General features: G+C 39.8%; 1 protein-coding gene across 3 annotated transcripts in view; it reads right to left on the reverse strand.

The window, feature by feature from the left end:
* The window catches only part of ACADSB (acyl-CoA dehydrogenase short/branched chain), a 45,284-nt gene that overhangs the window by 13,830 nt on the left and 15,505 nt on the right, over positions 1-15,949 (reverse strand). For all 3 annotated transcript variants that reach the window (XM_020280752.2, XM_020280753.2, XM_020280754.2), the window contains 5 exons: positions 10,425-10,584; positions 7,531-7,631; positions 3,085-3,291; positions 2,373-2,543; positions 1,240-1,365 (listed from right to left, as the gene is read on the reverse strand). In XM_020280752.2, coding sequence (XP_020136341.2) covers positions 1,240-1,365; positions 2,373-2,543; positions 3,085-3,291; positions 7,531-7,631; positions 10,425-10,584 — 765 coding nt within the window. The remainder of the gene's footprint in view (positions 1-1,239; positions 1,366-2,372; positions 2,544-3,084; positions 3,292-7,530; positions 7,632-10,424; positions 10,585-15,949) is intronic.

The raw sequence follows: 15,949 nt of genomic DNA on the forward strand, positions 1-15,949 counted from the left end.
TATGCTATAGTGTGAGATAACATATTAGGAACTACCAAAAACAATGCAAGTACTTGCAAAAACAAGAGTAGTAAAGCCTTTCTTCTGTTGAGACTCTTGACCTTCACAAAACTCAACTGAGGGGGGTGTGTGCATATGTGTATGTGTGTGCACTATGTGTGTGCACATACGGAGGAGGAGACAGGAGAGGGGCAACGAAAATATTTTTATTCATAGTTTAAAAAAATTAATACTAGGAATAAAGAAATATTCTTCACTTTATAATATGGGCAGGTGGGACAGAGAATAGGGGAAAATGGAGAAAGAAAAGGGAAAGTAGGAAGGAGGAGGACAGTTGGGGCCAAGTAGTGAGATCCAAATGACATCTATAAAGAAAACAAGCCTCCCTTATCCACCACATGCATGCACAAAAAGATCAAGCTCAATTGTGAGTGGTGGAAAACCCAGCACAACCTGTCGTATCTATAGAAAGTTCTAAAGCGTAAGCATTCTGACCATCTTCTATTCCTCGCTTTTTAAAAGACTCAGCTTTAAACCGTGGGCGCTGCCAGATTGGTTTCCACTCTCACTGAGCAACAGCCCCATCTTGTGGCCTTTGGTGCACTGACACCAGACTCCCTTTTCTGAAGCCACATTTGGTCCACAAGTATCAAACTTACAAAAGTATAAATGGTTCAGAAGTACACAAGTTATAAAATATAAAAGGGATTAATTCTTAGCATTTACTCCCGAGGCCAGTTATTGGCCAGGAAGGTTTCCGCTCTTGGCCTAAACTCTTATAAAAAGTATATTAAGTCGCGACTTAAGAGCACTGTTCAGGAGTTTCACAAAATACTCCTACAGCTGGCCGGGAGCGGTGGCTCACGCCTGTAGTCCTAACACTCTGGGAGGCTGAGGGCAGGAGGCTTGTTTGAGCTCAGGAGTTAGAGACCAGCCTGAGCAAGAGTGAAACCCTGTCTCTACCAAAAATAGAAAAAATTAGCCAGGCATGCTGGCACATGCCTGTAGTCCCAGCTACTCAGGAGGCTAAGGCAGAAGGATCGCTTGAGCCCAGGAGTTTGAGGTTGCTGTGAGCTAGGGTGACGTCACAGCGCTGTAGCTGGGGCAACAGAGTGAGACTCTGTCTCCAAAAAAAATACTCTTATAGCCACTTGATATTTTGACACCTTTCATGCACACCTCCTACGATACAAAGCTTATTCTACATCGGTCTTTTATTGAATATTCTAAGATACCCACCTTGACATCTTCAAACGTTAACGGGCATGTGGAAGAAGCTCTAATCCCCAGTTTGTTTTCCGTTTTCCCTACATGAAGGCCTTCAGTATCACGATCTACTAAGAAGCAGGTAATTCCTTTATAGCCCTAAAAAGATTTCAAATGCTATTACCACTTGGATTTATATAATCCCTTGTTTCTAAAGAGTTCAAAGTAAAAAGCAAACTAAAAATGGATGTTAGTAGTAAATAGTAATGGACTCAGAATTGCTTAAGAAACCACTATGGATATTAAAATAACTGTTACACTATGATCATGAGAATTCTATATTTTAAATTTAATTTTATTATATACTTTAAAGTTTTAACAATTAAATTCAATTAAATGTTATAATAACAATTAAATTCAATTAAATGTTATATTAGCAAAAAGATGAAAGAGAAAATTTACCATTTTATTTACCATTTTGATATGTTTATTTTCCAACTGAACAAAATATTCTTAAAATAAATGTACTAAATAGGTACTTAACTTTTCATTATTAAATAAAAAATTTGAAATGCTACAAAATTAAAGATTAGCTTCCTTTATATTATGAGATAATCAATAAAGGATCCTCCATGTATAGTCATGCCTGGGTATCTGGGGAGACTGGTACCAGGACCCCTGTGGATACCAAAATCCATAGAGGCTCAAGTCCCTAATAAAAAATGGAGTAGTATTTGCTGTAACCCATGCACATGTTGCTGTATACTTCAAATCACTGCTAGATTACTAATACAATGCCTACACATCTCTTTATTCTTGTGGATTCACTGTAGTACTTGGCACTTCCAAAAATTTCCAAAAAGTTTGGCTTTTTGGAAATTTGTGAAATATTTTTCTGAATTTTTTCAATCTGTGGTTGGTTGAATCTATGGATGTGAAACCCACAAATACGGAAGGCCAATTGTAATTAATAATTTTGTCAGTAATATTTATTTTACATTAATAAGTAAGAGAGTAAAAAGATGCCAGTTCAAGTCTAACATTTTCAGTATTGAGGAGAAGGAATAATTTAAGACTAAATCCTAAAAAGGAAATGAAAGGAGGAAAAGAAAAAGAAAGAGGAGGGATGAGGGATAAAGGGAAAGAAATTTTGTTTTCAAACTTACAGCGCTAGGGTCTACATTCGCCATCACCAGGAAGAGACCTGCATACGTAGCACTGCTAATCCACATCTTGGATCCATTGATGACATAATAATTTCCCTTTTTATCAGCTCTTGTCTTCAAAGAGAATGAGTCGCTACCTGCTCCAGCCTCTGAAAGGCAGAAACTTCCTATCTGTAGATGACAGAGAGATAAAGAAAAAATAAATAAATTAATAACTGCATTTATACCTTGTATAACAAATACTTATGGCAAAATGGACATTTGTAAGTCAAACCTTTAGCTACTTTTTAAGTATTTATCAAAATTGTAATGTTATTCTGACAGTATTATTTTCCAAAATATATGCTAGAATTTGTCCAAGATAAATTTAAAGACTTAAGAATACATAATGAAGTTTACTTAAATTGATTCTAATAATTACTATAAGATATCTTGATGTAAATGAAACCATCAACAGGTACTAGAAAAAATAATTGGAACAGAAAAGAAATAATTTTATCGTCTAAATTATTATTCTCTAAATTTCCAAGTGGCAAATGAGAGTCAGAGTGTATTTTTCTAGTAGCATTAATTTATTGAGCATTGCCTGATTAATTAATGGTGTTGCATTATGGTCCTGGATAATTGAGTCAACAATGTAGCTACCTTTCTCCTGAAAATACTGTAAACTTAGAAAAGATCAGATTCATTTCCACAACTTGTCTCAACTCACTTTTTCTGAAGCCAGAATGGGTAAATAGGTGGCCTTCTGTTCTTCTGTTCCATGTTTTGCAATCATCTTGTTAATTACAGTGTTTTGGAGGTCACAAAGGAGAGCCACCGATGCATCCACTTTGGCTAATTCCTCTATCACTAGGATAGAGGAGAAAAACGAGGCTCCTGTACCTCCATATTTTGAGTCAATTTCAATACCCATCAGCTAAAGGAAAAACAAGGAAAAAGATTAAGAAAGCTATTTTATATGGGGAAATTTCTTGTAAGAACAAATTAAAAAATTAACAGTAATCATATATATTCTCAACTTTAAAATTTCGTATGTATTATTTTATTTTAATTTGGTATGGGTATTTTGCTATACGTAACAAAACAATCTGTAACAGAAACCATATATATTTGAAAAGAATTAAATTACACGCTATCATTTGTTTCCTTTTGGGATCCAAGAAATGAAAATAAGAGAGGTGAAATGCTTTGAAGAACAACCAAACAGAATGAGAAAATATATAACAAAAATAGACTCTGATGACCTTCCTTGCTAAGAACTGTTGTTGCCTGCTTAACGACTGTAGGTGGGGTTTTGGTTTTTCAACATGGTCCCCTCTATACTGGTTTCAGTGTACTAAGGAAACAGAATAAAACAACCTCCCCCTCCGTGGAAATATCTACAGTTTCATTTGGCATAATCTCTTCTATTCAGGCTCTTCCACCCTGACTTTTTTAGCCTAGATAATAATTGAATGACCATTGCTTTGGGGCCATTTTAGCTGGTTCGGGGTGGTTAACAGACAACATTTGGTGGAGTTTGCTAGAGCCACACTACACAAAGCACAGGTACCTGGTAAACACAATCAAATGCTGGCCAAGGCTTTCCAACAATTCTGACTGTTCAGTCTCTACTGAAACTCCCACAGTACTCTCCATTTCAGAAAGAGAATGTGTGTGCAGGTAATTCAAGACCCACAGCTGTTAACAGACAACAGGATAACGTTCCTAGTCTTTCCAGACACTCTTGGAATAACAGCATGCTGCAGCCAGGCCTGTGGCTCTTATGTTTTAAGCTGAAGGAAAACTTAGCTGTAATGAAGGTGGAACCACAAAAGGGGATGATGACTGAGACGGTGAGAGAACAGAAATGATGTTCTCTGAGGAAGAACTGAAGGACCTGGGTGTGCCTCAAGACTGAGGAGGGTACCTAACTGTCTGGTTGTAAGTCTTCAACAGATGTCAGAGACAACGCTTCTCTAAAAAAGTTATTAATTTCTCCCAAAGTGGAAATACTGTTTTTGCTAGCTACTACGGCAGGTGACCAAAGAGCTGGGTTGACAGGAGAAGGAGGCAGGTGAGGCCGCATCTACACAGGAGCAGTTTGCGGAGGTGCGTAGCAGGGGTGGGCAGACAGCCTGGACTGCAAGAACTACCTCTCAGGAGGTATTTCACACGGTGAAATCAGAAACTTCTCAGAGAAGCCTAGAGGGTCTACAAATAGAGAAAATAAAACCTGTCCAAGAAAAGAACTCACAGAGAGTTACATATTGAACTTTTGTTTGACCTGCTGGGGCTCCACTTAAGATTCTGTTTTCCCAAGAGTTTCACTAAAAGAAAGTTGGGAAAATCACCACTATATACGGTATAAAAACGCTGGTCACTTTAAAACAGGAAAAAAATGAAACTATCTAAGTGGCAAAGGTTATTTTTCAAACAGGATGACAGACAAGATTTAGGCCAATGGCTTTGCATAGCAGCCACTAGTTCTGGGATGTCCTTAGTATTTGAGATAAAAAATATATGTCACTTCAAACCTATGGAGAAGGGAGAAATGATGAGTGGGTGCAGTGATTTTTATTTTAATTTTTTTTTGTGCTTCAAAATATTCTTTTGTAATTGAGATTTTATGGGTTGAGGATCAGTACAGACATTTCAATTTGTACACAATTCTTAACATATATATCAAAAATCTAAAAAGCCATTTATTTTCAGTTTTTTAAAACAGTATTCTAGTGACTTTCCAGCTAAAAATTTGGAGGCAAATTTTCCTTAAGAGGATATCAAGTACCAGCATCTTCCAATGTTGATAAGCTGTTACGTAAGTCCTACCAATTCACAATTTATTATCATACTCAAATTTTCCATCTTTCACAGCACATTAACAAAGTTACTAGGAAAACAGGACTACCACGACCAAAGATGTTACTGGGTGTACGCAACTCTGACAGGGAGAGCCATGATCAAGCAGTGATTTTCTTTCGGAAACAAGTCTACTAAAAACCAACATGGGAATAGAAGTAATTTAAAATGTTCAAGACATTAAATGCAGGCCTGGGACTCCACACTGCCATTTAGTATGCTCTGGATCATAGGATATAAAAACCAACCCCCGTCTATGGAATGTTAAGCTCACACAGCCAAAGCCTCCCATAATTTAATATCCCACACTATTTTCTAGTTGTACCAAAAAATAAACAACCAGAGAATGATTTCACCTTTTAAAAAAAAGCATTTACACTTAAAAAAATGGGATGAGGTGGGATTTCCTCCTTAACAACATATTTAGAGCTACTAAAAAACTTGCTTTTACAAACTACATGATAAAGATATTCCTTTGGATTGCATCAGAAGAGCGACAGGGACCACTGATGAGACATGGTGTGCAATATTAATCCAACCTGGCTTCTCTCTCCAGCTTCAGCAGAGGCTGGACTCTCCTCAGTCTTTGTTTCTCCATTTCCTGTGGGTCAATCTTCTTTAGTTTCTTGGTTAGCCACATTGGCCTGTTTTCGCTTTGCTCCCCTCTTCCCTTATGGTTGTACTTTTTTGTCTGAAGATTATCCTTTGCTGCAGGCTTTTTTGGCTTCGTTTCTACCTTTGCAGGAGCAGGTTTAGCTGACAACAGCACCAACCTCCTCTTGGGCTCTTCCTTCATGGTGCCTTCAGCCGAGCTGAGCTTCCTCTTGGGCATCTTGGCGGTCGGGAGGGCGTGTGTCTGGTGCCTGCGGGCCTCATCTCACCAAGAGCCTTCGAGAGCCTTCTCAAAGCTAGGCTGCCTAACCACTGCCATTCTGATTTTTAAAATAGTCTCCAGGAAGCCCACTTGCAGATACCATAGCCAGAGCAGTTCTATCCAACAGCAGAGGACTGGATAAAGAAAATGGGGTGCATATACACAATGGAGTACTATTTGGCCATAAAAAGAAGCAAATCATGCCTTTTGGAGCAACATGGATGGAACTGGAGGCCGTTATCTTAAGTAAAACAACTCAGACACAGACAAATACTGCATGTTCTCACTCAGAAGTGGGAGCTAAGTAACATGTGCACGTGGAAGCAGAGTGTGGAACGATGGACAGTGAAGACTCGGAGGGGTGTGGCTGGGGAGGAGGGCGGATGATGGGAGGTGGCTTCCTGGGTACAATGAGTGCTGCTCCAGTGATGGATGCACCAAAGACCCTGACTTCATCACAGTGCAACTGTCAGTGTAGCAAACTTGCACTTGTACCCCATGAATATACACAAATAAAAAATTCAAAAGAGAAAAAATCTTTAGTGCATTATAGGATGTTTAGCAGCAAAATAAAAGATAAAAAATAAATAAATAAATAAGTTGTTTTTTTTTTTTTTTTTTTTTTTTGAGACAGAGTCTCATTCTGTTGCCCAGGCTAGAGTGAGTGCCATGGCATCAGCCTAGCTCACAGCAACCTCGAACTCCTGGGCTCAAACGATCCTTTTGCCTCAGCCTCCCGAGTAGCTGGGACTACAGGCATGCGCCACCATGCCCGGCTAATTTTTTCTGTATATTTTTAGTTGGCCAATTAATTTCTTTCTATTTTTAGTGGAGATCGGGTCTCGCTCTTGCTCAGGCTGGTTTTGAAATCCTGACCTTGAGTGATCCTCCTGCTGCGGCCTCCCAGAGTGCTAGGATTACAGGCGTGAGCTACCGCGCCTGGCCAGAAAAAAGTTTTTTTTTAAAAAAGTAGGGTTGCTTAACTATGTGATTGATCTGCATGCCACTCTGCTGTGGCCGCCGTGCTGTGCGCTGTAGGGCGTTTAGCAGCACCCCTTGCCTCTGCCTCACCAGATGCCAGTGGCGCGACCCGGCCATGACCGCCAAAAATGTCTCTGGCATTGCCAGACGTTCCCTAGATGGCAAAATTGGCCCTGGTTGAGAACCGCTGATCTAAAGAAATAGATCACTGTCTCACTTCCAAACTTTTCCTTAAAAAGCACAGTATTTCTAATTTTAAATGTTAATTCCATTGTTAAAAATTTCTAAGTATATAATCATCAAATAGGACCTCAATCTATAAAAGAACACATAATTTTGACAAGGAAAGGAAGAGTTCATTATGGTATCATTACAGTCCCTAAATTTAAAAATATGCATACATATAAACACTGCAATGTATTTATAAAAGCTTGAAATTTGAAGAATTATAAACTATACCCCTTGTTGAAATAATCCTTGTATTATTGATTTCTCCATTTTCGAATTTTCATCCATGGTTGAAACCAAAGGAGCAATTTGTTCCTGTGCAAATTTTTTAACTGCGGGAAAAAGAATTACTGATCAGTCTATGTTTAAGTGGCAGTCAAATTAATAAAAATTATAATTAGTTCATTAAGAGTTTGCTGACAAAATTTTACTTTTTAACTAATAAGTTAAAATATATACAGGTGCTCTTCTTATTATTTTAAAATATAATCTATGAAGTTTTTATTAACACTCACATGTATAATTCCTCATCCCCTTTGTAATCCTTGATGACATTAAAACATAAATAATTCATGTATATGATACAAAAACAAACACAGAAAGCACAAAACAAAAAACGAAAGCCATGCTCCCTGTCCCCTAGTCCCTCTATTCAAAGGCAACTAATTTTAAGTTTATGATGTATTCTTTCTGAAAACTTTTCTTTGAAAAACATCTATATTTATCTATATAGACATATATATTTTATATGTATTTTTTACACATAGGAAGCATAAGAGGCACATTTAACTGTGCCTTGCTTTGCTCCCACTTATATCTTAATGATCTTTTTATGACAGCACATCTCATCTATTTTGGTCCTTTTAACAGCTGCATGGTCATATAGAACAGGGTTTCTCTACCTTAGCACTGTTGACATTTGGGGGCAGGTTAAGTCTTCACTGTAGGGGCATTATAGGATGTTTAGCAGCATCCCTGGCCTCTGCCCCTCTAGCTACCGGTAGTACCTCCCACTCCCAAGTTGTGGCAACCAAGAGTGTCTTTAGATATTGCCAAATGTCCTCCGGGGGCAAAAATTGCCCCCAGTTGGAAATCACTGTTCCAGACCTTTTAAGTCTTGGATGCACCTGGAATTCATTTTGATGAAAGCACCTTCTTAACTTTCCCAGCATCATAACACCAAGTGCTGCACATGTGCAGAGAAGCCACTGGGCTACACGGAGAGCTCAGTGCATGCTGGCTTGCTCCAGGGTTCCTTTGTTTCCCACAGCGATTCCCTCTGTCTAGAATGGCTTTCTGCCCCTTGTCCAGCTGGCCAACCGCTCTTTATCCTCCAAGGTACAGCCGAAGAACCACCTCTCTGGGAAGCCTTTCCTGACTGCTTCCTTGCCCACTTCCTGCCACACCAGCTTATTTTAGGTGCTCTCTGCTTTGCTCCCCAAATGCCTGCATGACATTTACCATATTATTCTGAAATTATTTCTTTTATTTGACTGTCTTTGCCACTAGACTATGAGTTCCTTAAAGGCAGTGATTTTTATCTTGCCCCTCTTTCTTGTTTCTGTGCTTAGACAAGGAGGTACTAAATAAATAGATATGAGTGACTAAAGACAGAGAATCAAGATACTGTAAGCAAATTCTTTTGATTTATATAAAATATTTGATCACTTATCCTGTTTCTTCCTTAACCACCCCAAACTTACCCCATTTCTTCCTTAACCACCCCAAACTCACCCTGTTTCTTCCTTATTCATCCCAAACTCACTTCCCTCAAAGACCATATTGAAAAGTTGAGGGAGCAAAGGAAAAGGAGTCTACTTATTTGGTTGTCAGAATTCTTAAAAAAATTTTTGTTTTGAGATGGGATCTTGCTATGTTGCCTAGGCTGGAGTGCAGAGGCTATTCACAGGCACCATCATAGCATACTGCAGCCTCAAAATTCTGGCCTCCAGGGATCCTTCTGCCTCAGCCTCCCGAGTAGCTGGAACTACAGGCTACCAAACTCATTCTATAGGCAGAATTCTAAGACGGCACCAAGATTCCCAGCCCTTGGTGTCTGTATGTATTCTTTCAGTTTGTTCAATGAAACATGAATCTAAGTGCTGCTGTGAAGGATACTATTTTATATATATGAGAAAGAGAGGATAGTTGGTGGGCCTGACACAAATCAGGTGAACCCTTAAAAAAGATGGGGCTCCCATCTGCTGAAACAGGTTTTAAGTATGAGAAGGATTTGATGCAAGGGAGAGTTACTGGTTTTGAAGACAGAAGGAGACACATGGCAAGAAATACAGAGGCCTCCAGAAGCTATGAGCAACCTCTGGCTGACAGCCAGCTGGGAAACAGGGACCTCAGTCCTACAATTGCAAGGAACTGAATTCTGACACAACCCTGTGAGCTTGAAAGGGCTCTGAGTTTCGGATAAAAAGGCAGCCCAAGTGACCCTTTACCCTTCTGAGACCCTGAGCCTGGACTCATCATGCCTGGACCTCCGACCTATAGAACCGTGAGCTGCTAAGTGGGTATTGTTTTAACCCATTAAGTTTGTGGTAATTTGATGCCCAGCAATAGAAAATGAATATGCTTACCATCCATATTCTATAAGACCAACATTTTTATATTGATATTTTTAAGTATATTATGATTTTATGTACACACACATATCTGTATCTGCAAATAAATGAATGCAAACTGCTTTAAGCTTTAGTGGCATGTGGTTTCTGCTTCTTGATTAGGCTCCCCATTTCAATCACAGGTATTTTATATTAATAGATAAAGGTAAATTCTAAATTCCACATAAAATATTAAAACCCCACTATTTAAAAAAAAACCAAAGGATAATATATTTACTTCTAACTCAGCAAGGCTATATAAGAAACTGGAAACAAGTTGACTTCAGGGAACTGGGAAATCAGGGAATAGGAGTAGGAGAGACTTCACTTTTAGCCTTTTATTCTGTTGATTTTTAAATCTTGGATAAGTATTACTCCCCGCTCAAAAAAAAAAAAAACCTCTTTATTCACAAACTTAGATGACCACATTGCCCAATCATGTTATACACAATTTCATATTGTACAGCCAACTTGTGACCAGAGGAGGAAGTGAAGACTGAGAAATTTACTTACCTGAGTTCTTTATCGTTATTTGCTCATCTGTAAATGTTTGCAGTGGGGCAAATGGCAGCTCATTATTTGTCATATCAACTAGAGCTTCTGACTGGGAAGATTTTAGGACATGAGGAGGAATTTTCCACGAAGACAGGCAAGTTGGGAAATTTCTTCTTAGCTATAGGAACAGCCCCCAGTGAATAAGAAACACAAACACACAAAAGTAAAAAATGTATTTGAATAGCAGTTTCTTTGAGAATAACTTTACAACCCATTCTTATATTTCATGTCAACAAAATAAGGGAGCTTAACCTAGCACATTTTTAAATTCACTATCTTTTGAACATAAACACAAATTAGTTTGCTAACATTATATGATATCACCTTTGTCTAGCAATGAGCTGTTCTAAATTAACAAATTTCCCAGATAATTAACTTTTACCAATCAAGGAAACAGAACTTTCTAGATGGAATTCAATTCTTAAAATGTATTTCATAATCCACTGACTTCTTAGATAGGAAAAATCGAATTATAACACTACTTATGTCTAAGACTGACTCCTATCAAGAGCAATCTTCTGAGGGTACGGAGCTACCTGCCCTGCCCTGAGTGGCTCCAGGAAATTTCCACGGCTTGTTTTGTTTTTTCAGCTTCTTATTAGTAAGAGACAATGCAGCATAAAGGTATATGATATTTAATAGCTTACGTAATCTTGGACAAGTGATTTTTTTTTTTTTTTTGAGATAAGGTCTCGCTCTGTTGCCCAGGCTAGAATGCAGTGGTGGCATCATAGCTCACTGCAACCTCCAACTCCTGGGCTTGAGGGATACCCCTGTCTCAGCCTCCTAAGTAGCTAGGACTATAGGCACACACCACCACACCCAGCTAATTTTTCTATTTTTTGTAGAGACAGGGTCTCTCTATGTTGCTCAGGCTGGTCTCAAACTCTGGGCCTCAAGCTATCCTCCCACCCTGGCCTCCCAAAGTACTAGGGTTATAGGCGTGAGCCACCATGTCCAACCCGGGCAAATGATTTTTAACCTCTCCATTAGAACTACTCAGAGTCTCAATTTCCTTACCTGTAAAATAGATCATAACCTCTTGGAGTTTTGTGAGGATTAATAAAATAATCCATACAAAAGCTTTAGCATAGTATCTACCATACAGTAAGAGCTCAATAAACATAAACATTAGTGATTATTTCTACTACAACTGCTAGGAATGTAGTAGCGGAGGTGGTCACAACCTAAGTGGGAGAGGTAACAACACAGTGACGCCACTAGCCATCACTTCTTGCCATGAGTGTGCCTCCTTGCTGCAGTGCTCCAAATCCTTTAACAAATGTAGTAATACAAGAAATATGCTTTCTGAATCGTTTTGACTATATACTTAAAACGTTGAGAAAAGATAACAAAGAAACAAGAGTCACTGTTTGAAACCACTGTCAATCTCTGCTACACATCAGCCAAACTTTGCAATTATGTGCCTAGGTTCTGCTCTTGGATTCACCTGAGGAAAAAAACCACTGGTCAGCCAGAGGAAAAATGGATATGTGTGCTCTGTGTCTCCATTTTCCCAGTTAATTTTTTGTTTTGTTTTCAGAATTAGGAGACAGATAGTTTCGGGCAAAGTTATGTGGACTATTTTTTTTCCTCATTAAAAGACAGAGTTGGGACAGGAAAATTCGGGACTAGAAAGAAGGCAAAGGGGACATGAGGTATCATCTTCTTCCTGATGAGTTAGACAATAAGAATTAAAAAGAAAGATGGCTGGGCACAGTGGCTCACACCTGTAATCCTAGCACTCTGGGAGGCCAAGGTGGGCGGATCGTTTGAGCTCAGGAGTTTGAGACCAGCCTAAACAAGAGTGAGACCCCGTCTCTACTAAAAAAATAGAAAGAAATTAGCTGGACAACTTGAAATATATAGAAAAAATTAGCCAGGCATGGTGGCACGTGCCTGTAGTCCCAGCTACTTGGGAGGCTGAGGCAGGAGGATTGCCTGAGCCCAGGAGTTTGAGGTTGCTGTGAGCTAGACTGATTCCATGGCACTCTAGCCTGGGCAACAGAGTGAGACTCTGTCTCAAAAAATTAATAAATAAATAGAAATAAAAAGAAAGAGTATGACGGGCACAGTGGCGTTCGCCTGTAATCCCAGCGACCTGGAAAAATCACTTGAGGCCAGAAATTTGAGACCAGCCTGGGTACCAGTGAGACATTGTCTCTAAAAAAATTAAAAAATAAGGCCGGGCGTGGTGGCTCATGCCTGTAATCCTAGCTCTCTGGGAGGCCGAGGCGGGCGGATTGCTCAAGGTCAGGAGTTCAAAACCAGCCTGAGCAAGAGCGAGACCCCGTCTCTACTATAAATAGAAAGAAATTAATTGGCCAACTGATATATATATATAAAAAAATTAGCCGGGCATGGTGGCGCATGCCTGTAGTCCCAGCTACTTGGGAGGCTGAGGCAGAAGGATTGCTTGAGCCAGGAGATTGAGGTTGCTGTGAGCTAGGCTGACGCCACAGCACTCACTCTAGCCTAGGCAACAAAGTGAGACTCTGTCTCAAAAAAAAAAAAAAAAAAATTAAAAAATAATAAAAATGCAATTTTTAAAATTATGGGAAAAAAGAGAGTAAAGGAGAAGTGAAGTAAGAAATCAAGTGCAAAGGGGCTCAAGAAGGCGAGGAATGTGCTGAGTAGCAGGAGAGAAGGTGTTCGGTCAGACGCAGCTGGCACAAAGAAAGAAGGAAGGAAGAACGGGAATATTATGGAGAAGGAAGAGAGGTGAGTGCGGGGGCAACTTTGCTCAGTGGCTGGCGGTGGAGTCTTGAATGGGGTCAATATATTTGTGAATGAGTGAAAGCATGAGCCACCTAGTCTTCTCTACAAAATGCTCATGAAACTTGCCTATTACATTTCAAAAACTAAGATACACTGCCCACATTTATTTCTAAGGGAGATTATTCACTTCACTAAATCCACTACAGCATTCTTTGTGTCTCCTAGTCAACACATCACTTGTGTATCTAAGTTTATCTTTAGAAGAAAGCCCACCACCAAGAACTAAGAGCCAGGGGTCTTAAATAATACCTATTTTTCCTGCTGATGCAACTGCGAACCCCTTAGTTTTCATGCTGCTACTAACAAAGTACGTGCCCATTCAACGCACAGCAATTATTTTAGATTCACAGATAACAGAGGCAAATGTGCTTGAAAACGTATGACAGGGTATACAATCATAGGGTGAGATAACTAAAGATACTCAGCATCAAGTATGTGGAGTGGAATTCATTTTTAACCAAAGCATTGAGAGATATTACCTATCCTTTCTTAGCAGAAAAAAACACCTATTTAATCGAATGGTTTTTAATAAAGGAAACTTTTTTTCCCTTGCCTTTAACTGCACGACCGAGGTTTCCATGTTGATTTCCTCGTGTCCCCTGCCCTTCAGTGGTGACCTCAGCCTTTGCAGCCTTGGTGTCCACTCCATCAAAATGATTTTCCACAGTTATAACCTATTGCACCACATCATCACATTTTTTTGTACAGAGCAGCAATTGCTACTTGAATGGAATAATGGTTATTTATGACTTGCCGAATACTTTTTTCAGAGCTGGAGTCTGATCTGTTTCCTACTCAACTGACCAGAGTTCTGCCACACTTTGTAGTGTTGATGATCGAGCCTGGGGCCTCTAGATGCCTGTGGGCAGAACAATAGAGTCCACGAGCTTGGATGGTGGAAAAATCACATCTTTATTTCACTAATCTCTAACTGAAACACAGCATTTCTTTTAGTCATGAATGTAGGCAACTAACCACAGTAATATCAGCAGAAATCTGTGACGTTGTCATCAAAAGAAATTATAGATATTTTTATATCACATTGAGCTGGTGGAAATATCTTGAAGTATTGCTTGTTTTCAGCACTACTTCACATCTAGAGCAGTTATTAGAACTGCTTTCAGATCTGATTAAGAAGCACATATTATTATATCACAATTTTTAAAATATTTAAATTTAGAACTGTTTTATTATAATTAATTTCCTTTATAATCTTATATATTTTATACATTTTTAAACATTTTGAGAAAATGCCTATAATCTTTACTACATTGTAGTATACCCTTCATTCATGGCACAAAAAAGGGTAAAGAACACCTGACTATGGAATGTTCTGGCAAAGGTTCTTTTGCTAAACTCCTTAAGTTTAGCCACCATTAGTCATAACCCTTTCTCCATTATGCTCCAGCTTAACGAAGTATTGTTGCAAACATTCTTAAAGTGCTTCAAATCTAGAGGTTTTCACCATATATGAAAGGCAAAGGAAGACATCGGAGAAGCCATGCTCACCCACAAAGAAAGAATCAGGCTTTTTATAGAAAACTCTTCCACATAACACAAGAGCACTTTGCCTTAAATCCCAATAGTGATTTTTTCCCACCCAAATGTGCCCTCCTGCTCTCTCCTCCCTGAGATAGCTCCAGAGGTGCACGCCTGGGGGCAGATTGTCGACCCACATGTCAGGCATCACTGAGCACTACACAGAGCTCTCTCCTCCTCAACTTCTTAGAACATTCTTTCCCCTTTCCTCAAGTAAGGGCAACTTCACTTTCCTCAGAGTACATTACTTCCCCTGAAGCTCTCTCGAGTGGAAACGGTTCCTTCTCCCACAGTCTTCCTTTCTAGGAGTAAGGAGGTAGGGTCCATTAACTCCCTACTCCTCAGCAGAGCCTCAAGAACACTACACCTCTCTCCTCTTGTAGGAAGAAGGGAGGAGGGACAGGAATAAGAAAGGTGACCACACTCTGGGAGGCCGAGGTGGGCGGATTGCTCGAGGTCAGGAGTTCGAAACCAGCCTGAGTGAGACCTCGTCTCTACCATAAATAGAAAGAAATTAATTGGCCAACTAATATATATAGAAAAAATTAGCCGGGCATGGTGGTGCATGCCTGTAGTCCCAGCTACTCGGGAGGCTGAGCCTGAGGCAGAAGGATTGTTTGAGCCCAGGAGTTTGAGGTTGCTGTGAGCTAGGCTGACGCCATGGCACTCACTGTAGCCTGGGCAACAAAGCAAGACTCTGTCTCAAAAAAAAAAAAAAAAAAAAAGGTGACCATTCATTGAGGATCAGGCCATCACTCACCCCCTCTGCCATGCCTCATGGCTGGCTCTTCTGCCCTCTTGGCCAGTTTGCCTTATTTACTGAACCTAGTTTAGAAACATCCTCTCCACTCACAGATGCCCGTATCTGAGACTGCCGAGTCCATGAGGCCAGCTCGTGCACCACTCTGGCCTTGAACTCTTCATCTCCGGAGACTCTCTCCACTGCCAGCCCCTCCACAATTTCTCTCAGATCACAGCTTCCTGTCCCTCAGCTGGCCCACTAACCCAGGCCACTAATTTGTTCTAGAACATGGCCAGCTTTCCAGTCCCATCAAACAACTAATTTCTTTGTCCCCGACAGTCTCTCTTGATCTCATTACCCTCATTGTCCAGCTTAGGTTCCATGGTTGACCTTTTTATTCACTTCATACCTACCCCAAACATTC

Source organism: Microcebus murinus, chromosome 14 (assembly GCF_040939455.1).
Source record: "Microcebus murinus isolate Inina chromosome 14, M.murinus_Inina_mat1.0, whole genome shotgun sequence".
NCBI classification, from domain to species: domain Eukaryota; kingdom Metazoa; phylum Chordata; class Mammalia; order Primates; family Cheirogaleidae; genus Microcebus; species Microcebus murinus.